Here is a 27,364-nt window from a genome sequence, read left to right on the forward strand (position 1 = left end):
ATCCTGACTGGTAAAATTAAATGTTAATAGATAGCATTGCGAAACACCTGGAAAAGGGGGAGAAATATAAACACTGGCAGTTGTCCTCATAGCATCACCCTGAGCCTGTCAAGATAATGTGAAGCGAAGCAGGGTTAGGCTTAGCTAGTATATTGATAGGAGTCTGCTTGCAAGACCCATGCTCTAGGCCAGGGGTAGGCAATTCCAGTCCTCGAGAGCCGGAGCCAGGCCAGGTTTTCAGGATCTCCACCATGAATATGTATGAGATGGATTTGCATGCACTGCCTCCTTGAGATGCAAATCTATCTCATGCATATTTATTGTGGATATCCTGAAAATCTGACCTGGCTCTGGCTCTCGAGGACCGGAATTGCCTACCCCTGCTCTAGGCCAGTGTTACAAACTCTCCAGCTGGGGCACACTAAACTCGGGGCCGCAGTTGGAGGGCGCATGGAAATACACGGGCGTCGATGCAGTGACATCAAGTGCATGCACGACAACTTCACGACATCCGTGCACGTGCGGAGTCCTGCAGACGGGGGCCCTGAGGGAAGCGAAAGAGGAGAGGCACCAGCTGACTGCCTACAGGACGTGCGTCTCGCCGCAAGATGCTCGTCCATTAAGCAGTCAGACGGTGCCTCTATTCCTCGCCAGCATCTCGCAGCACACTGGGAGTCTTGCTGCGGCACACAGTTTGCGATAAACTGCTTTGGCAATAGAGAAAGCTACAATAAGCCACTGCAAGATTTTTACAAATAAAACCCCTGTAAAAACTAGAATGGGTGGTGTGGAGAGTAGTGTGGCCTAGTGGTTAGAGCGGCTGCAAATTCAATCCCAGCCTGCTCCTTGTGACCCTGGGCAAGTCAATTAACCCTCCATTGTCCCAAGTAGCACAGTTACATTGTGAGTCTACCAGGACAGATAATAATAATAACTTTATTGTTCTATACTGCCATAGTCAGATGACTTCTATGGAGTTCACATCAAAGAGGAATGGACAATCAGCGAATTACAGAATGCAAAAAGTGAGGGTACAACATATTACATAAGAAATAGACATAAGGAAAATATGGATTTTCAGGATATCCACAATAAATATGCATGAGATAGATTTGCATCTCAAGGAGGCAGTGCATTTCTGTAGAACGGGCTTACATGATCCGACTTTTTGAGACCATAAATGAGACGGACAGTAGTATTCTGTCCCCATTCTCATATACCTTACTTTAATAATCAGTCCAAAATACCCCTCCCCCCACCTTGGACATGCATATTTAAGGGGAAAAATAATATTCAATCATTACAATATTTTGTTAATGGCTCCAAAATATCCTGAAATTTTCTAAAATTTCCCTGCTGTATGGCTATTATCCTTTCCATTTTATAAATGTGACAAAGAGTTCCACCAGAAACTGTAATTCAGCCTCTCCCAGTTTTTCCAATTATTCGTAATCTGTTGTATGGCAACCCCTATCATAATAAGTAGAAGCCTGTTATTATTAGATTATTAGATGCTAAATTAATAAAACCACATTCAACTTACAAATGTATATAAGCAAACATTTTATCCCCCCACCCACCCGTCCAATGCTTAATCAATAAAACACAGAAACATAGTTTTTCTCAATAACCTTACCCTATTCAGATTAATGATATCCCCCCCCTTCCACCCACCCAAATACTCAAAGGTCAAAATTAGGACAGAAATAACCCCCCTCCATACACACACCCTTCCCTGGATGTGTATGAAAATAAACCAAAAATTGACTCATAGTCAAAGACCTATTATATTGAAGTAATATAAGATGTCAATGGCCCCCAAATCAATTTAAATACATTACTGTGCCCCAAACTATTGGCATTCATTTTTTCATACCTATAGCTGGATCACAGATTTGCCCACCAGAAAGGAAAATTTAGGCGGTCATAATTCTTCCAATTACGGGTAACCATCTGCATGTCTATCCCGGTCATGATTAGGAAAAGACAGCATTTATATCGATCCATAGGGGACTTAACATGTAATAGTGTTCCACATATGACCGTCTCATACGTCAATGGAATTGATGATTCCATTACACTTCCCCCTCCCCATTCGCGGTTTCGGCAATCGCGATTTCACATATTTGTGATTTTTTTTGGGGGGGGGAAACCCTACAGTTTAGCCTTCCCCCCGGCGTCTCGGCCTTACCTGGTGGTCTAGCGGGCTTTCGGGGCAGGAGCGATCTTCCTACACTCCTGCCCCGTGTAGATCGCCAATAGGAAATGGCTGTGGGGAGTTCCCGTCGTAGTCTCGAGACTTGCCCAGGGTCACAAGGAGAAGCTGGGAATCTAGAAATCAAAGTGTAGTAAAAGTGAGCCAAGTATAGGACAATCAAGCCATTGTGACATCACTGATGAGGTTGGCTCGTATTGGTGGAATGAGGAGGCATTATGACATCACAATACCAGCTCTGGTTATCAGAGGCTGAAACTTTTCATACTATTTACTTATTCGGTTTTCTATACTGTTCTCCTCACGGAACTCAGAACGGTTTAAATGAATTTATTCAGGTACTCGAACATTTTTCTCTGTCTGTCCTGGTGGGCTCACAATCTATCTAATGTACCTGGGGCAAAGGGGGGATTCAAGGGCAAATTCTATGAGAAGCGCCCAAAAGTTAGGCGCCTACTTAGGCACTGTTCAGCGCGATTCAAGTCAAATCGGGCGCTGTTTAATAAATCACGCTGAGCGGAACCTATTTTGGAGGCGCCCAAGAACTAGGCCAGCTCTAGGCACAACTAAAAGTTAGGCGCCCATGCGAGTGCTTAAGCACGCTTAAGAGTGGCGATTCTGCAACAAGGCGCCTAACACGTAGCCACGCCCATGCCTAACGTGCATAGCGCCTATTTTTTTGAAGGCCACCTAAATTTTTAGAGGCGCTTTCTTACAGAATCGCGCATTCTCGATAGGCGCCTATGTTTCAATTAGTGCTGATTTAAAAGCTTAATTGAACTTGTTATTCAATTTAGAGAGGCGCCTATCTAGTTGGGCGCCTCCATAATAGTTGCCTAACATTAGGCGCTGGTTACGGAATTTGGGCATAAGTGACTGGCCCAAGGTCACAAAGAGCGGCATGGGATTTGAACCCACAACCTCGGGGTGCTGAGGCTGTAGCTTTAACCACTGCGCCACACTCTTCCCTATAGTTCTATATAGATTTCAGTAGCTCACTGACACAAACGTTTCTTCCTTTTAATTTCTGAACTCGGAAAATCTCCATCCCCTAATCACAGAGCAGGTTGGGGAATGTGTTTTCAGACATCTCACTGACTTACCGTATTTTCACGCATATAACGCGCATACGTGTATAACACGCATACGTGTATAACACGCATACGCGTATAGCGCGCGGGTCCAAAGCATTTCTGTAAAAAAAAATTTTATATAGCACGCACACGCATATACCGCGCATGTTGCTATAACCTCCTCCCACTCCTGCTTACTCTTCTGGCCTGCGAACCAGCATTCTCCCCCCCCCCCCGCTTGTGTCACCCCCCCCCAGCACCGCAAAACATCTCTTACCCGATTGGGCACCGGCACCAGCACCAATGCACAGGACGTGCCAGTGCCAGTGCCCGAAGATCCTCCCTCGTTGTTGCTGGGCTGGGCTGGGCTGGGCGGTGCAAGGGAGATCCTCCTCCTTCCTTGTGCCGGGCTGAACTGGGCTTTGAGCATTTGCGCATGCTCAAAGCCTTCTGGTCTCGCTCTCTCCGAGATTCTCAGATTGAGATTTGAGCATGCGCAAATGCTCAAAGCCCAGTGCAGCCCGGCACAAGGAAGAAGGAGGATCTCCCTCGCACCGCCCAGCCCAGCAACAACGAGGGAGGATCTTCTGGCACTGGCACGTCCTGTGCATTGGTGCTGGTGCCGGTGCCTAATCGGGTAAGAGATGTTTTGCGGTGCTGGGGGGGATATAGGATCGCGGGGGAGGGGGGTGACGCGAGCGGGGGGGAGGATGCCGGTTCGCAGGGGGGATGCCGGATCGGAATGAAAAAAAAAAAAAATGTACAACGCGCAAGGTTATGCACGGTTTGTAAAAATCGTGTATAATGCGCGCATTATATGCGTGAAAATACGGTACATAATAGCAGGAAATTAAAAGCAGTGTTGATCTTTCAGCCATAGATAATTTTCTCTGTCCTGGTTAGCAATAAAACCACAGTATATGGGACTGAGAGAAAGTGCTTAGAGTCTGGGCAATAAGAAACTTGATTGTTTGGATCAATGGCCTACCTCAGCCCACCTCATTTTTAAACTGCAGTTTTATGCAGATTGTTTTATTAAGACACTCGTATAGCAGAATATTACAGATAAAATACCATGTGATCCTTTGAGCCTTGCCCTGTGGACAAAAGCATCTGGAAATGGGGAAAAAGTGGCCAGCCAGAGATGCAGGAGGGCTGATGGGAGTAGTGGTTCTAAGAACAGGAAATGAGAGACTATTGAGAGTTGTATTCCCAGGAAAAATAGGAAGCAGGAGGCTGAGACAAGCACAGTTCTAGAAGTTTTCACTTAAAATCAGTCTCGTGGTATAATTTTTGTTTTTTTTGTTCACCACCGAGATCAGTTTTGAGCAAATGTGCAATTTATAAAGCCATTTAAATATATGAATGAAGGAAAGTGTCTTTCTTGCGTTTTGAGATCGGCAAGAGACTCAATGACCCATCAGGAGCCAGGATACATTAAAGTTACCACACTGGTAGAATAAAGTGTATGGTCCTGACGGAGCTGGCAGAGGGCAGTAACTGTGTCCACAAACTTTAAAAAAAAAAATGATTTAAAATGGAAAGAAGACTGTGGCTCTAAAGGTCTATTAGCTTGCACACAGACCAAACCATGTAGCCAACTAGATTCTTAGACATATTCCCTTCCTAAAGAAAGAGAATTCCAAGTTTAACTCCATGTTCAAGTTTATTTAATTTGATATCAAATATCTATATGGTTTACAATGACATCAAATCAATAATAAAACAGAAAATAACACCATAAAATGGATAGGATTGGAAGACCAGCAAAGAGTCCTAGAAACATCCACACTGCCAATCCAGGTGTGCCACAATCAAAATAAAATATACTGATAAAATGGCGTAGATGGGTTCCAAAGTGGTAGACTGAATATATAAATGCCTCATTTGGGTCCATTTACGAAAGGTTAGTGTGCACTAACCCCCCCCCCCCTCTTTTCCAAAGGTGCGCTAGCGTTTTTAGCGCACGCAGGATATTACCGCATGCTACGCAGCTAGAACTAACGCCAGCTCAATGCTGGCGTTCAGGTCTAGCGCGCGCGCGCGCTATTCCGCACGTTAATGCCCTAACGCAGCTTAGTAAAAGGAGCCCTAAGATTTAGGGCCTCTTAGTCCTTGCTGTTCTTTCACAATCAAACTTAGATTTTATTTTATTTTTTCAAAGACGGCAATTGTTTCTATCAACAGCATTGTCGTCCCTCCCCCCAGAGATGGAGTAAATTTGTCTATTTTCTTCAGCTCAGCAATATTTGCCCTGTTAAATCAGAACTGTTATGTACTCAGGCTAGAAGCAGGTTAAAAATTGTAATCATTAAGCAGTGGATTTCAATGGATTTAGTCTGTTTTACTCTTCTCTTTGGACTAGAGAATGACACGGTGACGGTTTACCCGCGGCCACCGCATTTAAGCCGCGGGTCACCGCCGAAAACGGGGAAGAAAACTAGCAGTCGCTGCAGTGACGGGGACAAGGCCATTCACCGACCGCGGAAACGGTGAACAGGTTTGTCCCCGCGGGCCAATGTACCCCCTTCTAGGAACCGCTATTTACCTGTGTTTCACCGTGCTCCTCATTTGTCAGATCAACCCTTCCTGCCAATCGCAGCAGAAGGGTACCCAACCCCTCCTGCCGGTCCTCCCAATGGCCTCCCCTAAGATCGCCGGCAGGAGGGTACCCAACCCCTCCTGCTGGACCCCCCCCAACGAACCCTCCCACCCCGGAACCCCCTTAGTCTTACTTTCCAAGTTGGACCGGACAGCTCCTCGCTCGTCTGGCCAGCAGGCCTGCCTCCGTCCAAATGAGGCGGGCCCGCCCCTCCCCTCCCCTGCCTAACCCACAGGATCCTAGGGCCTGATTGGCCCAAGCACCTAAGGCCCCTCCTATAGCGGGAGTGGCTTTAGGTGCCTAGACCAATCAGGCCCTAGGATCCTGTGGGTTGGGCAGGGTAGGGGCGGGCCCGCCTCATTTGGACGGAGGCAAGCCTGCTGGCCATACGTGTGAGGAGCCGTCCGGTCCAACTTGGAAAGTAAGACTAAGGGGGTTCCGGGGTGGGAGGGTTCGTTGGGGGGGGGGGGGTCCAGCAGGAGGGGTTGGGTACCCTCCTGCCGGCGATCTTAGGGGAGGCCATTGGGAGGACCGGCAGGAGGGGTTGGGTACCCTTCTGCTGCGATTGTCGGGAGGGCCGTTGGGGGGGTCTACAGGAGGGGTTGGGTGCCCTCCTGCCGTGATCGCTGGGGGGAGGGGAGATTTGCAGCCGTAGCCGCGGTCACTATGATAATAACGGCAGGGAGATCTTTGCCGCGATTAGGTACAGCGGCCGCGTCTAATTACCATATAGGCTAACATTGTAAGCATTTAAAGTACATGTCGTGTTTGTTTTTGCATTGCTAGCCCCAGGGGTGGTGGAAGATTAGTGATTGAAAAACTGTATGAAAAATAACTATTTTAAATTTAGTGATCAAAATGTGTCAGTTTTGAGAATTTATATTAATTAATTTTTTCTCTGCGTGTTTTGTTTTTGTATAGTTATTAACTAATATTTAACTAAGTTTTAAAGTTTTAAAGAATGTTTCCTTTATACGTAAATAAAGAAAAGTGAATGGGATTGCAGTGGCGGTGACGGGGCGGTGAAGAGGATGGTGAGACGGGGAAGGGGCGGTGACGGGGATGGTGAGACGGGGACGGGGCGGTGACGGGGATGGTGAGACGGGGACGGGGCGGTGACGGGGACCAATTTTTTCACCGTGTCATTCTCTACTTTGGACCTTTCCTCAGCATTTACACCATTGATCACTGTTTACTTTTAACAAGGCTTCAGGAAATCGGTATCTCAGACCAGGTCTTGGAATGGTTTATATCCTACTTTAAAGATAGATCTTCTAAAGTACTCTTCAATAATACTTCATCTGAATCCTTCTCATGTAAACATGGTTTCCCGCAAGGCTCTATACTATCTCCTCTACTTTTTAACATTTTTTTGGCGCCTCTCTTGACTGTCTCACAATCCATCGGTTTCACCACATTTGCTTACGCGGACGATGTCCAACTTCTTCATTCCATTGATTTAAATAATAAGGAAGAAGTAGCCCTCATTAATCACAAATTAGAAAAAATTAAATCTTGGTTGGATGTCAACAAACTTTCACTTAACATTAATAAATCTAAACTAATGATCTTTCTGTTAAAAGAAGGTACAACACTTCAAGCTCCCTTGAAATTTGAATCCTCCCCTATCAAAACTGTTCCAACTTTAAAGCTTTTGGGTGTTACCCTTGATAGTAGATTTTCGTATCATTCTCATATCAGCGCAGTCGTCCAGAAATGTTTCTATCGATTAAGAATGATTCGTTCTCTTTCTAAGTTACTGGAACCTGCCGCACTGAAAACTTTAATTCACTCATTGGTAATTTCCTGTCTAGATTACTGTAACGCCCTTTATAAGGGCATTACAAAAAAGGAGATCAAACGACTACAGATCGTCCAAAATACCGCTATTAAGATCATTAGCGGGGCAAAGAAATATGAACACGTCTCCCCTCTCCTAATCAACGCTCATTGGTTGCCAATCGAACACAGGATTAATTATAAAATTTCACTTTTAACATTTACAACCAGAATGAATAACCAACCCGATTTTATTAATAGCCTTTTAATCCCGTATGTCACATCAAAATCCCTCCACTCAACTTCTCAAAATCTTTTAGTTATACCTTCATTAAAATCAATTAATACTTTACACACCAACAACTTTGCTGTTACTGCTCCTTCTCTCTGGAATTTATTGCCTATATATCTTCGTAACGAATCAGATATAAAACAATTTAAAACAGGATTAAAGACATTTTTATTCCAAGATGCTTTTTGTTAAAATGCCCTTTTAAGGGCCAAGTTTATAATCAAATCTTAATCTTTCTTAATAATTTTTTACCTAACCTATTGTTTTAGCCATTTATGTTTTGCCTATCCTATATCAATTGTAGTTCTTCCCCATCCGTCCTTTTGTTGCCATATGTCTGTGCAAGACACTTGTTTTCCCTGTTTTAATATACGTATCAATGTAACTGTTTAACTTGTTTTTATGTAATTTTATTATGTTAACTGCTTAGAAATTAGATTAAGCGGTCAAACAAATATTTTAATAAATTTGAAACTTGACTATGGCTTCTCTCCCATTCTGGGTTTGTTGGAAGATTGGTTACTAGGCCTGTGTGTAGTATCAGCAATAGCAGCATTGGTAAACGGAGCGCTTTTCAGTCTTTCAAGTGATTTGTTAAAGTCACCTTAAAAAATTGAGTGTTTTATGGATGTTTGGGAACCATTAACTAAATACTGTAAAGATTGATTTCTTTAGTTGTCCCTTTAACATACACATCCAGGGTGGAGGGGGGGTACATTTTGGAATTGGTTTCAGGGGTATGTATTGATTGTTCTTGAAAGTATTTATTTATTGATTAATAGGTGGAAGGGTGGGGGGGAATTAATTTTCCTTTTTATACATTTGTAAGTTAAGGTGCTTTAATTTTAATATTATATGTAAATGTATTAATTATTGTGCACTTCTGTAGTTTAAAAATTGAATAAATAATTTTTTTAAAAATTGAGCGTTATTTTTTTTTGCACACTTGTGTTTCTTCTTTTTTTTAATTCTTTATTCATTTTTAAAACTTACAATACAACACTTAGGGCTCCTTTTACAAATCCGCGCGGCTTTTCATCACGCGCTAACCCCCGCGCCAGCCGAAAAACTACCGCCTGCTCAAGAGGAGGCGGTAGCAGCTAGTGCGGCCGGCGGGTTAGTGCACGCTATTACACGCGTTAAACCGCTAACGCGCTTTCGTAAAAGGAGCCCTTAATCTTCTGCAATAATCCAGTTTAGAACTTATCTCCCCCCTCCCCCCTAATCAATAACAATCTTTGAACACAGAAAAACATATAATAGTCCCCATCCCCACATTCCTTACATTTATATAAAGACCAAAATTTACCCCTCCCCCCTTTCCCCAACCTTGGACATGCATAATTAAGGGGAGAAATAGTATTCATTCATTACAATAATTTGTTAAAGGCTCCCGAACATCCTGAAATTTTGTGTTTCTTTGGCGTTATGCATTCTACATTATTATAGCTAGAACGTGTGACTCTTTTTCTTTTTTTGTAAATCTTTATTGAATTTCCAAACTACAATTGTGCAAGCAAGTAACATCTATGGATATTATTACAAGAAAAGCACATTGAACTTACAGAGAATAATATACAATTATTTCCCCCCACCCTCCCTCCTAATAACCAAGTAAAATAAAACCTGCAAGAATCAATCCATAAATTCCCCTAATCAAATTCTAAAGCAAATCCCTCCCTCCTCCCTCCCACCCTGGATGTGTACGTTTAAAGGTCCATGAATAAAATCAGATATCATTCCTTACAAAATTTAGTCAACGGTTCCCAAACATCCAAAAATTTCCTATAACGCCCCTTCTGTATGGCCATCAGGCTCTTTTTCCTTACTCTGGCACCTACCTGCACAAAAAAGGCAAGTCAATTTCTCTGAGGAGGGACTTTGAGAAAAGCACTTTGCTCTTTTAAACCGCTTCACAGATACTTGCAGTGTGATAGAGTTTTCTTGACCTGAAATCGTGATTTTGTTTTTGCCCAGTTGAAGCTGAATGGCATTGAGTTAGAAGAAGGGACAGGTAGCGTCCTGGGAACACAGTTCCTTACAGAAATCATGGAAATGAATGAAAAACTGGCAGAAACTCATACTGAAGTTGAAATTCGAGACATTGGAGAGTTTGTTGAAGGTAAAATTCCATTTTATTGCTGGAGAAAGTACAAGAATTTCAGAATATGGGGTATAGCAATGAGGTAACTTTTTTTTCATCAGACAGAAGGAGGTTATGGAATATTACATTACGTTAACATTGGTGTCTTCTATCCCGCCAATACCTTTCAGTTGTAGGAGGTTTACAAAAGAATTGGCCTGGGCATTCCCAGAAAGATTACAAGTTGGAAAAAGCATTAGGATCTGGGGAGTCCAGAAGGTTTAGTTAGAGCAGTGGTCTCAAAACCTTTGCAGGGCCACATTTTGGATTTGTAGGTAATTGGAGGGCCTAAAAAAAAAAATAGTTAATGTCTTATTAAAGAAACTAGTATTTTAGCCCGTTACATTAACAGGTGCTAGAATATATGTCTGTCTGTCTTTCCTTATTTCTGTCTCTCTCTCCCTCCCGCTGTCTTTCTTTCTGTCTGTCTCTCTCCCTGGCCCCCTTTGTCTGTCTGTCTGTCTTTCTTTGTCTCTCCCTGCCCCTGTGTCTTTCTTCTTTTCTTTCTGTCTCTCTTCCTCCCACTGTCTGTCTTTCTTTCTATCTGTCTGTCTCTCTCCCTGCCTCCTATGCAGCAGCAATTCTCTCCCCCCACTTCCCTGTGCAGCAGCCACAGCAGCATTCCCTCCCTCTCCATTTCCCTCCCCCCACACTATTTCCCTGTGCAGCAGCAGCGTTTCCCCTACCCCCCTTTTCCCTTCCTGCGGTCTGGCCGGCTCCATTAGTCCCTTTCCGCCGCCCCCCCACCACCTTCCCTTCCCGCGGTCCCAACAAATCTGCAACTCCAGCAGCATCTGCAGCACTCTACACACGCTGCTTCGGGGCCTTCTACTGCCCTGATTTGCTCTGCCAAGTCTCTGATGATGTCATCAGGGACGTGCCAGAGTAAATCAGGGCAGTAGAAGGCCCTGAAGCAGCGTGTGTAGAGTGCTGCAGACGCTGCTGTAGTCGCAGGTTTGGAGTCGGGACCGCGGGAAGGGATGGGGGGGGCAGGAAGGGACTAAGTAAGCCGGTTGGATCACGGGAATGGAAGGGCGGGGTAGCAAGGGAGTAAGTCAGCCTTACCGATCGTGTGGAGAGCAGGGAGTCCAGCGCTGGCGGCCAGTCCTGCGAGTGTAGGTAGGGGCTGGGGACTTGCGCATGCTACGGACCTACATCTCACAGATCAGGGAAAATGGAACACGCAAGTAGGAGTGCGCATGCGCGGCTAGGGATTTATTATATAGGATGACAGTTTTGCATGAGGTAAAATTCTTTATAGTTTATAAATTTTTCCTTTTGGCTAAGTCTTAATAATAATGTTGTCATTTATAGCTAAAGAGAGACATATGATCAAGAAAACTGTTTTATTTTACTTTTGTTATTATGATAATCATACTGAGGGCTTCAATATAATACCTGGCGGGCCGCATGTGGACCCCGGGCCGCTAGTATGAGACCACTGGTAACTCAATTGACAAATATTTTGACTAGCATGCCTAACTATGAACCCCTGATTGCAATGAGCCTCTTACTCTGTAATTACAGTGTATACTTTTGAAATTGGAGGCCTTTTAGAAATTGTCCATTTTAACTTGCGCAGTCGGTAGGTGCTTGAATGGTAGCAGCACATACTCTGCCTTTAAAAACCGCCTCACATTTACACCTGCTCATTGGCACCCACAGATATCCCAGTTTTGCTCCCATGCACACGTATTTAATGAAGCACTTGAATAAGATCCAGCCCCATGTCGAAGATCTCTGATTGAAAAAACTTAGGGATCCTTTTACGAAAGTGCATTGTGGGGTTTTTTTTGCACTTAACACAACTTAACAGCAAATAAAGCCCAATAAGCTTCAGGGTAGAGCAGCAAATTATTGAGGGTGTGCACAGCGTGTCCTTTGCAATACCAAAAGGGAGAAAGAAAATCCAACGTGGTCTGCAGTAAACAACAGCAAGCTGAAAACAATGAACAGACTGCAGATAATGTAATGTAATTTATTTCTTATATTCTGCTAATCCGTTAGGTTCTAAGCAGTTTACAGAAAATATACATTAAGGTGCATTAAAATTATAAGTAAGATAGGTACTTAGAAATTCCCTTACTGTCCCGAAGGCTCACAATCTAACTAAAGTACCTCGAGAGTAATAAAGAAGTGAAAAATAGAGATAGAGGAAAAAATAAGAAAATAAACATTCTAACAAGACTACAATGATCTAAAGGACTTTGGAAGGTTGAAGAGAGGAGAGATAGGAATAGATGCAGAAGGGAGGAACCGCTAAACAATAGAATTCTGGGAAAATTTAAATGATAAAAATAAAACAAAACATGTGGCAAAACAATGAATGAGATTAAAATAATTCATAAACTGGAAAGAAAAATAAAATCAAAAACAAGATGCAGGCGTTGTTTATTAATAAATGCGGTAACATATACAACCTTATAGCCAACCAAGGGACCCGACACGGTCCGTGTTTCGGATAACACGCCTTCTTCAAGGGTCCATGGTGGTTAAGGTATAAGGCAAACTGCATAAAAGATAACAAACACGCGCCAATTACGGTCAAATGGGGTCAAGCAAGTCTTGCGCAAGACGCACTTAGGGCCGGATTCTAGTAACCGCGCCTACATCAGTCGGTGCCTCCAAAAATGGCGCCAGTCGCGCTTCAAATCATGCTTAACCACCCTTAAGAGAATCGCATTTTGCGTTTTAACGTAGGCGCTAGTAATGTGAGCCAGGGTTTTGGCAGGCCTACGTTACTTGTGCCTATGTTTGACGAGAATTGCGTCTATAGAGATGCCTGGCAGTGCCTAAGATCATTTCTGGCGTAAACCCCATCTTTGACCTTGGGCGCTGTTAGACACCTCTGTAGATGTTAATTGTCTTTTGTTTAGCAATTCACATGTTAGTTAAACTGATCTCCCTGTTTTATTGAAGTCTTATGTAAACCGAGTCGAGTCCCTGCTTCAGGAGATGATACGGTGTATAAATCTAAGGCTTAGATTAGATTTTAAACAATGCGGTCAATTACCATGCAGACTAACACAAATTAAAACAAATTCTAATGTTATTAGAATCAGGCCCTTAGCGCTTCCTGCGTACTTTTTGCAAACTGCAGTGTGCTATCCATGCATATTCTTTGTCCTTGCTCTGCCTAGTTGCCACCTCTAACACAAAATACATATACCCCCTCTTTTACTAAGGTGCGCTGGTTATTTCGAAAATTGATTATTGTAACGCTTTACTTATGGGAATAGCTCAAAAAGAAAATTAGATGTTTGCAGATCATCCAAAATACCTCAGTTAAACTCATAATGAAAGCAAGGAAATTTGATCACGTCACTCCTCTTCTTAAGAAAGCACACTGGCTTCCAGTTGTGCATCGAATACAATATAAACTAAATCTACTTACTTTCAAGTCCCTGTTATATAAAACTCCAGTTTTCATTTACAAGTTATTGATCCCTTATATCCCAATCATATCACTGAGATCTATTAGTTACGCCCTCACTTAAGTTATTAATACACGGCGGCACTTTATCTTCTCCGTTACAGGTCCTCAAACTTGGAACTCCCTCCCTATTTATCTCAGAGAAGAAAAGAACTTAGATAAATTTAAAAGTAAACTTAAGAGCTTTTTGTTCAAAGATGCTTATGATATTTAGGAGTCCCGGTCTAATTTCGCTTTTTTTCAGAAGGCTTCTTCTTTTATTTCCCTCCTAATGTTTTTTACCATAATCGTCCTTCTTTCTATCTTTATTATTGTATTTCATTACCCTGCCTTTCCCTTTGTTTTCCTTATCCATTTATTTTGTTAGTCATTAATTTAATATGTTTTGTTCAGTGTTCATCTGTTTTTTATTACCCCTGTATTATTTGTAAATTGAAAAACTTGTTCATCGCTTAGATATTTGAGTAAGCGATCAATCAAATACTTAATAAACTTGAAACTTTTTAGCACGCGGTAAATATTAGTGCGCGCTAAACGCTAACGCATGCATGTTATCCTATGGACGCGTTAGCGGTTAGTGCATTCGTTGATTTCGCTTAGCACACCTTTGTAAAAAAGGGCTTTAGGGTTAGGGGGAAAGAGTTTATAAATGGCACACAAAAATGTGCACCAAATAAACCTGACAGTATTCTTTAAAGCCCAATGTTAGCGCCAATTCTTCACCTAACTTTAGGCTCCAGACTTACGCTCGCTGTAACTCGGTGTAAATGCTGGCGTGCTGAGGCAGTGTTTTGTATTTACATGCACAGCGTTTAAGAACACCCCGACACACTCATGGCCATGCCCCCACCTTTGAGCTCGGTGCCGTGCCTTATAGCGTACAGCCAGATGCGCATGCAGATTTTTAAATGGGTCATTAAAGGCTCGTCATTCGGTTAATTTGGGCGCCAGATATAGAATCCGGTAGTTAATGTATGAATTACATTAGGAACAGCGCACTTGTGCAGTAGCAGTTAATATGTGTGTTATCTGCTTAATGTACTTTATTCAAAGGTATCCTAAGTATATAAAGTGTGTTGCATGTGGTTTTAGGCATACAGTACACTGGGTAGATTTTTCTTTTTTTAAACAAAAACCCCACAATGCAACAGCATACCACAATAGTAAAACAAAAAAAAAATCAGCTTAACAAACTGGCAATAAGTTTTTAATGTTGCAAGATTTTAAACATTATAGGCTTTGGAGCCACATATTAATGAAATTGGGAAAAGGATGCTCTTTTAATAACCCTTGTATAGCACTATAGAACCTATAGAATTCTGTGGTCTTTTTCCTTTATTTCTATTTCATTAAATCAGCTAAGTTATAAACACAGTGAATGTTCAGCATAATTTTTTGATTTTGCCAGTTTTATAAATGTTCGTTTTATATGTAAAATCTTGTTTTGGTCTATAGAAATGCTTTCTAAAATTACCCCCCCTCTCCTAATGGTTGTAGTGTTGCAGATTATACTTGTCTGGGTTTTTAAAAAAAGGCTTGAACAAGTTCCTGGAAGAAAAGTCCATAGTCTGCTATCGAGACAGACTTGAGGGAAGCCACTGCTTGCTCTGGATTGGTAGCATGGAATGTTACTACCATTGGGATTTCTGCCAGGTATTTGCGATCTGGCTTGTCCACTGCTGGAAGCCGGATACTGGGCTAGCTGGACCTTTGAATTGACCTAGTACAGCTATTTTTATATTCAGAATACTAAACAGTGTCTAATGGTAAATCTTTAATGTCACATGGAGCATATAAGCATAGTTTCAAATAATATATTTATTTAAATTGTCAGCACCTTATTTATATTTTTTCTTCTTTACAGCTAAACTTAAAGAACTGACTGAGGATGTCAGCAAAGCTTTCGTGAAAGGTACTGGTGTTAATTTCCTGATTTTTGTTTTTATCTTTATTTATACATACTGTTTTTTTGTATCTAGAAGAATCTGGTGCAAGAAATACTGAAATAGAATTTACAATCAGCTCAGAACTATCTGAACGAATTTAACACAAGAAATAAAAGGAAAATTTTTTTACATAGTCCACAACAGGGGAGAGAAAGTATAAAGAAAACCCCCTTGGGAATAAGAGGGAAAATTACAAACGTAACACACTACCCCCTCCCCATTCGCGGTTTCAGTAATCGCGATTTCACATATTCGCAATTTTTGGGGGAGGGGGAAAAAAGAAAAAAAAAACATCGTTAAGTCTTCCCCCCCCCCCCCCGGCATCCCGGCCTTATTAAATATTTATATTTGAGAATGGAGTGAAGTAGTACTTAACTTGACGGAAGATCTCCGTTTCACCCGAGTCAATATATTACATCAGGCTTCTTCAAGAAGTTAATCACTCTTTGTGCAGCTACAACCTACGCAGGGAACTCAGCACCAGTATCGAATCGCCACTACAGTGCAAAACTCAAATGCAGGAACATTTGAAACATTTGAAATGTTCCTGCATTTGAGTTTTGCGCCGTAGTGGCAATTCAATACTGGTACTGAGTTCCTTGCGTAGGTTGTAGCTGCACAAAGAGTGATTAACTTCTTGAAGAAGCCTGATGTAATATATTGACTCAGGTGAAACGGAGATCTTCCGTCAAGTTAAGTACTACTTCACTCCATTCTCAAATATAAATATTTAATAAAATTATAAAAAATTCAGACCAAAACTGAGATATAAACCATCAATGATAGTCTGCATCGAAGTTTGTTCTCAAGATTTGTTCTGAGGTCTGACTGCAGACACTTGAGATTGGCTTTCTCAGGAACAAATGTGTTTGATTTTACTCTTAAACAAAGTTTTTCCTTTATGGTATTTTTTTTATTTTTGATGATACCATGTAATGCAGTGGGGCTGACTGCTGGCTGTTTTGCAGCTCAGTTTGCTCGCTGCCTGATGTAAATTAACCTGGGAATCAGCATGGCGCCAAATCTTAACTTGCAAAGAAAATGATGTGACAGTAGACTGTGTAGCCTCTGTTTTCTGAACTCACGGGACAGATACTTTATCATTATAATGATGCAGCACATTCATGTTTTACTGATGTAATGTATATCCATTTTGTTAGAAAGGACGTAAGTTCAGCTCCACAGTGTTCCAAGACATTGTTAATGAAATTTCATGGCCTGTGGCAACTAGAACAACCCTTGCATACAGATAACTTCTTTGACAGCCTGAATCAGAGGATTTATTTTAGAACATATGTTTGACCAAAATGTTGTGGATGCTGCTAGCACCACATCACAAGGGACAGGCCAAGGTAATTGTGGTTTTAACCATGCTTTATCAGAGGTGTCTCCTAAACCTCTGTAGGAGCACATGGTGCTACCAAAGCATCGTCCATTAATTAGGTGGCAAGAAAACCGCTGATTAGGCAACTAACAGGGTTTGCTTATTACTTTAATCTTCAGGGCAAGAATTCTCCGAGGTAAGTGGGACAGGCACGTAGGATCTCTTAGGGTGAAGAGGAGATAGTGGATGCTGTGGATGGGCCATTTGTCCTTTATCTGCCATCATGTTTCTATGTTTCTATAAAATATTCTACAAAAAGAGAATTTATCATTTATAAATAACCTTATCTGAAAAATAAATTATTAATAGAGCTCAGTGATAGCTAATAAGAACTCAAAAGCATGAGGACACGCTCTCTGCCAGTTCAGGCTTATATACATCATAGCACTCCTCCCTTCCTGCCATAAAACAGCTAAAACTCAAAGAGTAACTAAAGTTCAAAAAGAGGTTTTGTAGCATTTAGTAAACATCAAACAAGGGGGGTACTTATCTACCATCATGTTTCTATAAAACAACAAAAATTCGAATGGTACTATATCTAAGATAATAAAACCCTAAGCGCACATGCGCACTCCCACCTGCATGTTCTGTTTTCCATGAGCTGTAGGGCCCCGCAGGCAAGAGTGTGCATGCGCGCTTCTACTCCCTCCCTCCCTCACTGTAACTTCGCCGCCGTTGTGCCCCCCTTCCCGGTGCACACGAGAATCTCTCTCTCTCCCGAGGCGGATGTCAGCTGCGGTGGCCGAGCCCGGAGCCAGTGTAGATGGCTGAAGCCTGGCTGGAGGAGGACGAGGAGGAGCTGCGAGAGCTCCGCAGAGGCAGGAGGTGATGGATTCGGGGGAGGGAGTGGGAGAAGGGAGAGATGTTGGACTCAAGTGAGGAAAGAAGAGAGAGACAGAGATAGATGGATGAGAAGGACAGAGGGGCTACTAGGGGGACCAGGAGAGACTTCAGGGAGTGTGGAGGGGGCAGGAGAGAGAGATGGTCTTGGGGAAGGACAAAGGGGGACAGGAAAGGGTAAGATGGCAAAAGGGGTGATACAGGGTCAGATAGAGATGGTAGAGAGGGGGAAAGGGAGAGATGGAAATGATAGGACCACTGCTGCTTTGGGGCACTGAGGGAGGAAAGGTTGGTACGTCAGGACCGCTGCTGCCGCCTCAGGTAAGTAAAGACCCTGTCAGGTGATAAATGCAATGGAGGATCTATGAGGGCCAAAAGGGTACAAAGGAAATGGTGAAAGTTGAGGTGGTGGGACTGGGATCAATGGGGAGGCAGGTTCCGGGCAGGTTAGAGGCGAGGCATGGGTGGGGTCAGAGTCAGGGTCAGGGTATAGGTGGGGCTATTCTAGCACCCGTTACTGTAACAAATGTAACAGGCTAAAACACTAGTTGATAAAATAAACAAATAACAAAAACCATTCACAAAACTCAAAAAAGAGACACCGATTCCAAAATAATTACACTGCACAACAAAGTTTTTGCTTCCTGAACACTGCTGGGTGTTTCTTATAGAATTTTGGGTGCTGATCATGAATATTACATCAAAAATTACCCATCACGTACCATTTCAGAGAAATCTTCAATTTTGTCGTGATTTTTTCTTATATTTGGATGCAAACAATTTTTTCTCCCATAAGTGTCTTATCAACAACGGTTTGTGCCGCCTGGGTATGTCCATGCATAAAATCTAGCCAGGTTGGAAGCTGTTTTATGGAAGATGACATCCTGGGCATGTCTGGGCAGGTCTGAACGAGCTTGCGCTGTCTCACCATGCTATAATGGTGGCTTCCATACACCGATCCTGCTCATTTGGTTAATATAGATAGTCCGTGTGTGTATATAGTATCAGTATAGTAAAGTATAGTAGTATAGTAGCTGTAGCAATATAACAGTAAGTAAGCTTGATGCTATAGACGTTTTGGTGTCGGGCAATATGTCTCGTCGGTGTCGTAACAGCCGCGACACATTCTGCTATATCTGTGGGGAATATACACTTACGCCTCAGAGACGTTCGATGACTGCCCTTGTAAAGAAAGCCTATCATCTGTATTTTGGCTGCAAAATAGGTGATCAAGACAAGCAATGGGCGCCTCACATTTGCTGTGCGACATGTGCTGTTAGTCTGAGAGCCTGGCTCGAGGTACTCGAAAGACGATGCCATTTGCTGTTCCGATGATATGGCGAGAACAGAAAGACCATGTGACGGACTGTTATTTCTGTTTGACTAATGTGTCTGGTTTCTCTGCCAAAAACAAGAAGTCAATTGAATATCCTAATCTGCCTTCAGCAATGAGACCCATGCCACATGATGACAGTCTTCCAGTTCCGAAACCACCAGAGGATTGGACCTTAGACGAACCAGATGAAGAAACTGCAGTGCAGGGTTCTAACAGTGACATTGACCCGGATTTTGAACCATCCTCATCAGGCGATCCACATCTGATAACACAGTCCGAATTGAACGATTTGGTCAGAGATTTGGGTCTGTCAAAAGCAAAAGCTGAGCTGCTAGGTTCGAGACTGCAGGAATGGTGTTTGCTATCACCAGGTACGAAAATTTCTGTGTTTCGAGACCGGCATCATGATATAACCAAATTTTTTGCACAAGTCGACAGTCTCTGTTTCTGTTGTGACATTGAAGGATTGTTCTCGGTCTTTGGTTGTGATCACAACCCGGAAGAGTGGCGTCTTTTCATTGATTCGTCAATGTTAAGCCTGAAAGCTGTTCTGTTGCACAATGGCAACGTTTATCCTTCAGTACCTGTTGGCTATGCAGCACATATGAAAGAAACATATGAGAATATGGAAATGTTACTAAAGTATGTCCAGTATACCAGGTATAACTGGAATATCTGTGGAGACCTCAAAGTCGTTGCTCTGTTACTAGGACTGCAGCTTGGCTATACAAAGTACTGCTGTTTCATCTGCGAATGGGACAGCCGAGACAGAGAGTCGCACTATTCTAGAAAGAACTGGCCACTCCGTAAAAAGTTAGTTCCAGGACAGAAAAATGTAGCACATGAATCGCTTGTTGACCCGACAAAGATATTTTTGCCTCCTCTTCACATTAAACTGGGACTCATGAAGAATTTTGTGAAAGCAATGAACAAGGAAGGGGAAGGTTTTCGTTATTTAAGACAGATGTTCCCAAGAATAACTGATGCCAAGATCAAAGAGGGTATTTTTGTTGGCCCCCAGATCAGACATGTTATGAGTGACAAGCGATTTGAAGATCTGTTAGTTGGGCCGGAAAAAATTGGCTGGAAAGCCTTGAAAGACGTTGTTGACAATTTTCTGGGCAATTACAGAGCCCCAAACTACATTCAGCTGGTAGACAAACTTCTCAAAGCATACAAGAGAATGAAGTGCAATATGTCACTCAAGATTCATTTCCTCCATTCACACTTGGACTTCTTCCCCGCAAATCTCGGTGCTGTGAGTGACGAGCACGGTGAAAGGTTTCATCAAGACATAGCTACGATGGAGAAACGATACCAGGGCAATTGGAATCCGTCAATGCTTGCCGACTATTGTTGGATGCTACAACGTGATGCACCAGACACTGAATATAAAAGAAACTCGGGAGCAAAACACTTTTAATTCTGTTTCATTTAGTCGCTTGTGCGAAACGTAAACTTGACTATATATTTTATTGTCAGTAAACATAAAAATGTCTATTTCTCATAGTTCTTACGTGATGCAGTAAAACCAAAACCATATTTGAGCATACCAAGTTGGTACCTGTCATAATCACCAAAAACTTTTCAGGAATCAAGACTTAACCAAAAAATTGTTGTGCAGTGTTATTTCTATAACCATAAAGTTCTATGACCTCACAATGCAGGTGTAAAGAGCCTTAGTCAATAGGGAGAGGAGGAGGCAGTGGATGCTGCGGATGGGCAGATTGGATGGGCCATTTGGCCTTTATCTGCCACCATGTTTCTAAGTAGGTAATTTACTAACATAAAGAGCAGTTTTCTGAAAATGAAACCATGCATGATAAATTTATTTTCAACTTATTGGTTTTAAGCCTTGAAAGATTCATGAGCGTAAATTACTTAACATTCTTTTTCTTTTAGAGTGAACAAAACATTCAGTGGACCGTATCTGTGTCTCCATGTTTGTTTTATATAATATTTTGATTATGCTGAGGATGAGGTACAATAAAAATGCCACAGCATAGCGTCAGTACTCCTGGATATCATCGATGACAGCTGGTCGATACTCGACAAAGGCAGCGACGCCCTACTAGTCCTACTTGATCTCAGCACTGCCTTTGACACTGTCGACCACCACCTCCTCATTTCTAGACTTTATGACCTTAGAATCAAGGACTCTGCCCTCCAGTGGTTCACCTCCTTCCTTCACCAAAGAATCCAAACAGTCCTACTAGGAACGCACAAATCTAACCCCAAGCCTATCAAATATGGCGTTCCTCAAGGTGCCCTTCTATCCCCCCCTCCTATTTAACCTCTACATCAGACCTGTCATTGATATAGCCCAGAAGTACAATGTTAAAATCCACTCCTACGCCTATGATATACAGTTACTCCTCCCACTGGGCGAAAACCGATCATCCCAAATCGCCAACCTCCAACACTGCCTCTCTGACAAGAAAACCTGGATGACAAACAACAAACTACAGCTGAACACCTCCAAGACCGAACTTTTATGGATCAGGAAAAAGAGTACCAAATACACACATCCAACGCTATCTTGGGACTCCACCTTACTGACTGCAGCAGATCAAGTACGCAGCCTAGGAGTAACATTAGACGGCCACCTGTCCCTGTCCACCCACATATCTCAAGTAGTCTCTACCTCCTTCTACTACCTCCGCCAACTGAGAAAGATCAAACCCTACATCTCCACACCTGACCTAGCCCAACTCCTCTACGCCTATGTCCTCTCCAGGATGGATTACTGCAACTCCCTATTTAATGGAGTAGCCAAAAAAGACCTCAAGCGCCTCCAGCGGGTACAAAATGCAGCAATCCGCCTCCTACACAGCCTCAACTACCACGATCCCATCTCCCCAGCCCTCCGCGCTGAACACTGGCTTCCAATTAACCAACGCTGTGCATTCAAGGCCCTAGTAATAGCGCATAAAAGAATTTACGCCACCATTCCTACCTACATAGGATCTAAGCTAATCCTGTACACCCCCACCCGCCCCCTCCGCTCAAAAATGGAGAAACGCCTATGCACCCCCCCCCCCCCAGGAAGGTCCTTCCTGTCAGAAACTGCCCGCAAACGCTCCTACAGCCACTTCATCCCCCAACTCTGGAACCAACCCCCCCCACAAATCAGACTACAGAACTCATTGATGACCTTCCGGAAAGCAGTAAAGATCCTCCTCTTCAACTAAAATTCAACCACAGTCTACGCCTCACCCCCCTTAAACCCCCTCCCTCTACCCTTTCTTCTCCATTCTAAACTTCTACTTAAATTGCTGTATAGTCCGTTCTTAACCTGTACCTAAATTACTGTATAGTCCTTGTATTTAAACTACTGTATAGTCTTTGTATTGTCCAAATGTACTCCACTGTGAATGTTTGCTTGTAGACCGTTCTGAGCTACTGGGAGAACGGGATAAAAATCTAAATAAATATTATGTTGAAAAACAATAAAAACAAAACAAACTGCAAAAATAGCCAATATAACAAAATAACCTTTGCATTATGCTTGAATTTTTATTTTTACTTCTGCCAATATCTACTTCCTCCAAATCGAAAACTACATTGTTCATTGAAATAACAAATTAAAAACATGAATTTATTCTAATTAATAAATAATCTCAAATGTGGGAGCAAGACTTTAGACCCCACCCCCCCTAAACCAGTGTATCGCAAACTGTGTGCCATGGCAGATTCCAGGTATGCGGCAAGACGCCGGCAAGAAGGAGAGGCCCGGCACAGCGAGAGCCACATCCTGTAGGTAATCAGCCAGTGCCGACGACTCTCCTCCACTCCCCACACCTCCCCTCGAGAATCCCCCACTGGCATAGTGACAAGTTCAGGGTCGCGGACAGAGGGCCTCCGTGCATGCGCAGACGTCGCCATCCGCACGCTTCCAAATGCCATCTGGCTGCGGCACTGGGTCTAGTGTGCTGCAGCACCAAAAAGTTTGCAAGACACTGCCCTAAACTGAAACAATATTTTCAACTCCTCATGTGCATTAGTTTGAACATAAGAATTGCCGCTGCTGGGTCAGATCAGTGGTCCATCGTGCCAGCAGTCCGCTCCCGCGACGATCCCTAGGTCAAAGACCAGTGTCCTAACTGAGTCTATCCTTACCTGCGTTCAACAGGAACTTGTCTAACTTTGTCTTGAATCCCTGGAGGGTGTTTTCCCCTATAACAGACTCCGGAAGAGCGTTCCAGTTTTCTCCCACTCTCTGGGTGAAGAAGAACTTCCTTACGTTTGTACGGAATCTATCCCTCTTTTAACTTCTCGTTCTCTCTACCTTGGAGAGGGTGAACAAACAAGTTTATTCCCTTCATTATCTAGAATGTTTCAATCATGTCCCCTCTCAGTCTCCTCTTTTCAAGGGAGAAGAGGCCCAGTTTCTCTAATCTCTCGCTGAGGGGTCGCTTCCAGAATCACACTGAGCAGGGACTCTAGGCACTGGAATTGTAGGTCAGGATTTAACCAACCTACATTTCCGGCACCTAGGGTCCAGTGGCATGTAGCGACGTCAAAGTCTGAGGCCAGCCCTAAACATGCACGCTTCCAGGCTTCGGCATCGCTATGCACTGCTAGCCACTAAGGACCTAGGCACCGATCCCGGAGACAGTGGCTATTTCTTTTTAATGGGGGTTTAATTGGGTTTTAATGGCATCACCAATTATCATGCCAGTTAAACCCAAAGATACCATTTACATTAGGCGCCTGTAGGTGCGATCTAAGCAGCTGCCGGCGTCTAACTTAAGGTGACTTTTTTTATGAATCCAGGACAAAGTGCTTGCCCAGTTAAAAGCCCACCTCTTCGAAAGAGCTTTCAACTCCTAACTTCTCTCACCTTGGGTTCTGCATTCTTAACCCTATATATCATGGCTGTCTGTTCAAGTTAGATTTTAAGTTCTTCTGAGCAGGGACCGTCTATTAATTGTCAAAATGCACAGCGCTGCGTACACCTTTCAGAGCTATATAAGTGATAAGAACATAACATAAAAAGCGCCATCTCCGGATCAGACCTTTGGTCCATCAAGTCCGGCGATCCACACATGCGGAGGCCCAGCCAAGTGTACACCTAGCATAATTTTTAGTCATATACTGGGCCAACAGTGAAACTAAGGAGTAAAACCTGCTCAATAGTAGAGATGAAGACTTAATTTCTCAAGTGCCCAAGGTCAGCAGCCAGAACAGATCATGGTTGTTGAACCAGTAACTGGGCTATCATCGAATATTGTCTTATTTTCTCTATGAGCCTTTTTTTTTTGTTTTCTTATATATATTTTAATAGTCTTATAGCCCGTTACATTAACGGGTGCTAGAATATATGTGTGTGTCTGTCTTTATTTCTTTCTCTCTCTCTCTCTCTCTCCTTAGCCGCTTTCTGTATTTCTGTCTTTTATTTTTCCTTGGCTGTCCACCACCACCCCTTGCCTGCTCCCCCTGTGCATTCTCCCTTCCTTTTACCTCCCCTGTGTCCACCTCCACCCCTTCACTGCTCCCCTTATCCAGCAGCAGCCCATCTCCCTTTGTTTTACCTCCCCCCCTATCCATGCCTCCCTTCCTTTTTCTGCCCCCCCCCTGTCAATCAGTACTTCTTCCCCTTTCCATCAACCCCTCTTTCCTGCTCCCCTTGTCCAGCAGTACGCCTCTCTTTTACTGCCCCCTCTGTCTGCGTAAATGGCATTAACAGGCCCTCCCTTTGAATTAGCGCTGCAAGGTGCTTGGGGGGGGTCTCACTTATTTCCTCTTGGTCCTATCATGTCTGCAGTTTGCTTTTAGACTCGGATGAGGCACGCAAACTGACCTTTCAAAATAAATGAGGGCGCTAAACACAATACAAATGACTCCTTTCTAGGCACAGTGTGTTTGTGGGGAGGAGGGGAACCCCACTTGCACGTTAGTCGGGTGCTCAGCATGCACAGCCTGGCTCCTATTTGCAATATCCTTCACTCAAAAAAAACAAAACACAGGACACTATGCTCGCCCCTGTGAGCCTGCAGGGACAGGAGCCTGCTGCTCATTCTCATTAGTGTTTGCCCTGTCCACTTCTCTCATTCAACTCCCCGTTAGCAGAAGCCCCTGCCCGGCCCTCCCCCACCCCTCCCATACATGCCAACCAACCTGCCCGGTCAAGCCGCGGAGCGTCGCTCCCTTCGCCACCCATGGACTAAAGTGCTTCCTTCCCCAGCCGACCATACCAGTCACTCCCCCCACCCTCCTTCCACACGCCCGCGCTGCGGCCCTCTCGGAGTTAACAGAAGAGAGGTGAGCGGAGAGCAAAGAAGAGGCGCTGGAGACAAACCGTGAAGAGAGGGAAGGGGAGAGGGGGGTCATAGGCTTTTTCCTCCCTCCACTGCGGCGGGAGCCTGAGCCGGCATAGGCGGTTGAGGGAGGTTTAGGTTGCTGCTAGGCTGCAGCGGATGGGGAGTGTGATGGGGCGAGCGCCTCTCCCCCCTCCCCCCCTTTGTCCGTCTTCCACTGTGCCGAGCCCTTTTCAGCGTCTGCCCTCTGCCGAATCCCGGGCCTGCTCTCCTTCCCATAAGTGCCGGTCCCTCACTCGCGCCATCTAGCGCATGCGCACTCGTGCCGCTACAGCACGACAGATCAGGCAACACGCAGCGCGAGTGCGCATGCGCGCTTACCATTTTATTATATACTAGTCTTTAAGCCCGTTACATTAACGGATGCTAGAATAGATGTGTGTGTCTGTCTTTCTTTGTTTCTCTCTTTCCCCTTGGCCGCTGTCTGTCTGTCTATGTTTATTTGTTTTTCTCTCCTTAGACGCTGCCTGAATGTCTTCCTTTCTGTCTGTCTCACTGGCCCCCTGTGTGTCATTCTTTGTGTCTGTGTCCTTGTGTCATTCCCCCCCCCCCCCCCCTGAGCAAAGCTGTCTGCCCCCAGAATACCCCTTTCCCTCTCCCTGACCCCCTTGTGTCTTCCCCCTCCCCCCCGAGCAAAGCTGTCTACCCCCCAGCACACGTCTGCAACAAAAGCATCCCCCTGTACCTGCAGCACTGGCATGACACCCTTCAGCCAATCGTGAGTGCTCAGAGCACGACAGGGAGCGGGGCCTGCAGCTTCTTCGGTGTTGGTGAGGAAGGAGAGGTTGGTCCAACTCTCCGCAGGGGCTTTGGGGACAGTCTTCTGCGGCTCGAAGCCCTCCTCCCAGCAGCACTCCGTACTGCCTTCTTACCGCCGCCCAGAATAGATGTCTGTATGTCTGGGGGGGGTTTATTCGTCTCTCTCTCCTTGGACGCTGTCTGTTTGTCATTCTTTGTGTCTGTCTCTCCCTGGTCCCCTGTCTGTCCGTCTTTCTTTCTGTCTGTCTCCCTGGCCCCCCTGCTTGCCAAAGCAGCCCCCTTTCCCTCTCCCCCTGTTCTGCAATGCCTACCTGCTCCGGGCCCCCTTCTGTTCCTCCCCCACCTGATTGCTGTCTGCCCCCAGCACACCCCCTCCCCCCAGAGCAGCCTCCTTTCCCTCTCCCCCTGTTCTGCAATGCCTACCTGCTCCATGGCCCCTTTCTGTCCCCCCCCCCACACCCATGATTGCTATCTGCACTCAGCACAACCCTCCCACCAAAACAGCCCCTTTTCCTACCAGCTCCATGGCCCTTCTTTTTCCTCTTCCCCTCCCTCCAGTCACCGCTGCCATTCCTATTTAAAACGGCCTGCTGAGATTCGCGGCCGGCTGTAGCGAACTTCACAGGCCGCTGTTCACCTCAGTAGCATGTTCCCTCTGACGCGATCGCGTCAGAGGGAACGTGCTACCATGTGGAGAGCGGCCTGCGAGGTTCGCTACAGCCGGCCGCGAACCTCAGCAGGCCGTTTTAAATAGGAATGGCAGCGGTGACTGGAGGGAGGGGAAGAACAGGAGCGGTAGCGGTTGTTGCGGGAGGGGGGGAGTCGGCGACGTGCAGGCCGCTGTGAACAGGAGCGGCAGCGGCAGCAGGACCATGAGCCCTCCTCCCGCCATCCGCTGCCAGCGCCACTCCTGTCGCCCGATGCAGCTAACTGGCGCATACGCCTCAAGCCGCGGTCAAGGCTGGGGACTCGCGCATGCACACTCCTTCAGCCACAGACCTACAGCGCACGGAACACGCAAATAGAAGTGCGCATGCGCGGCTAGCTCTTTATTATATTAGATGATACTGTTGTATGTTTTATAGTAAATTTATTTTTACACTAGTTATTATGCTGTAAACGTGTGGTACTTAGCTCGGGTTTAAGGAAACGCCCGGCAAACTTCCCACACCCAGTTCACAGAAGGAAGATCTCCGTTTCGCTCTTATAGAAATAGTAAGAGCTTCTTCAGAACAGCATGTT

At 44.4% G+C, this 27,364-nt stretch overlaps 1 protein-coding gene across 2 annotated transcripts in view; it reads left to right on the top strand.

Annotated features, from left to right (window-relative positions):
- Positions 1 to 27,364, top strand: part of HSCB (HscB mitochondrial iron-sulfur cluster cochaperone) — a 49,932-nt gene that overhangs the window by 10,820 nt on the left and 11,748 nt on the right. The window contains exons 4-6 of one of the 2 annotated variants that reach the window (XM_033956289.1): positions 9,939 to 10,083; positions 15,402 to 15,449; positions 20,946 to 21,255. In XM_033956289.1, coding sequence (XP_033812180.1) covers positions 9,939 to 10,083; positions 15,402 to 15,449; positions 20,946 to 20,950 — 198 coding nt within the window. In that variant the 3' untranslated portion in view covers positions 20,951 to 21,255. Of the gene's footprint in view, positions 1 to 9,938; positions 10,084 to 15,401; positions 15,450 to 20,945; positions 21,256 to 27,364 lie in introns of those variants that run through there. The other variant, XM_033956288.1, reaches the window with a different exon arrangement.

Source organism: Geotrypetes seraphini, chromosome 8 (assembly GCF_902459505.1).
Source record: "Geotrypetes seraphini chromosome 8, aGeoSer1.1, whole genome shotgun sequence".
Taxonomy (NCBI): Eukaryota; Metazoa; Chordata; class Amphibia; order Gymnophiona; family Dermophiidae; genus Geotrypetes; species Geotrypetes seraphini.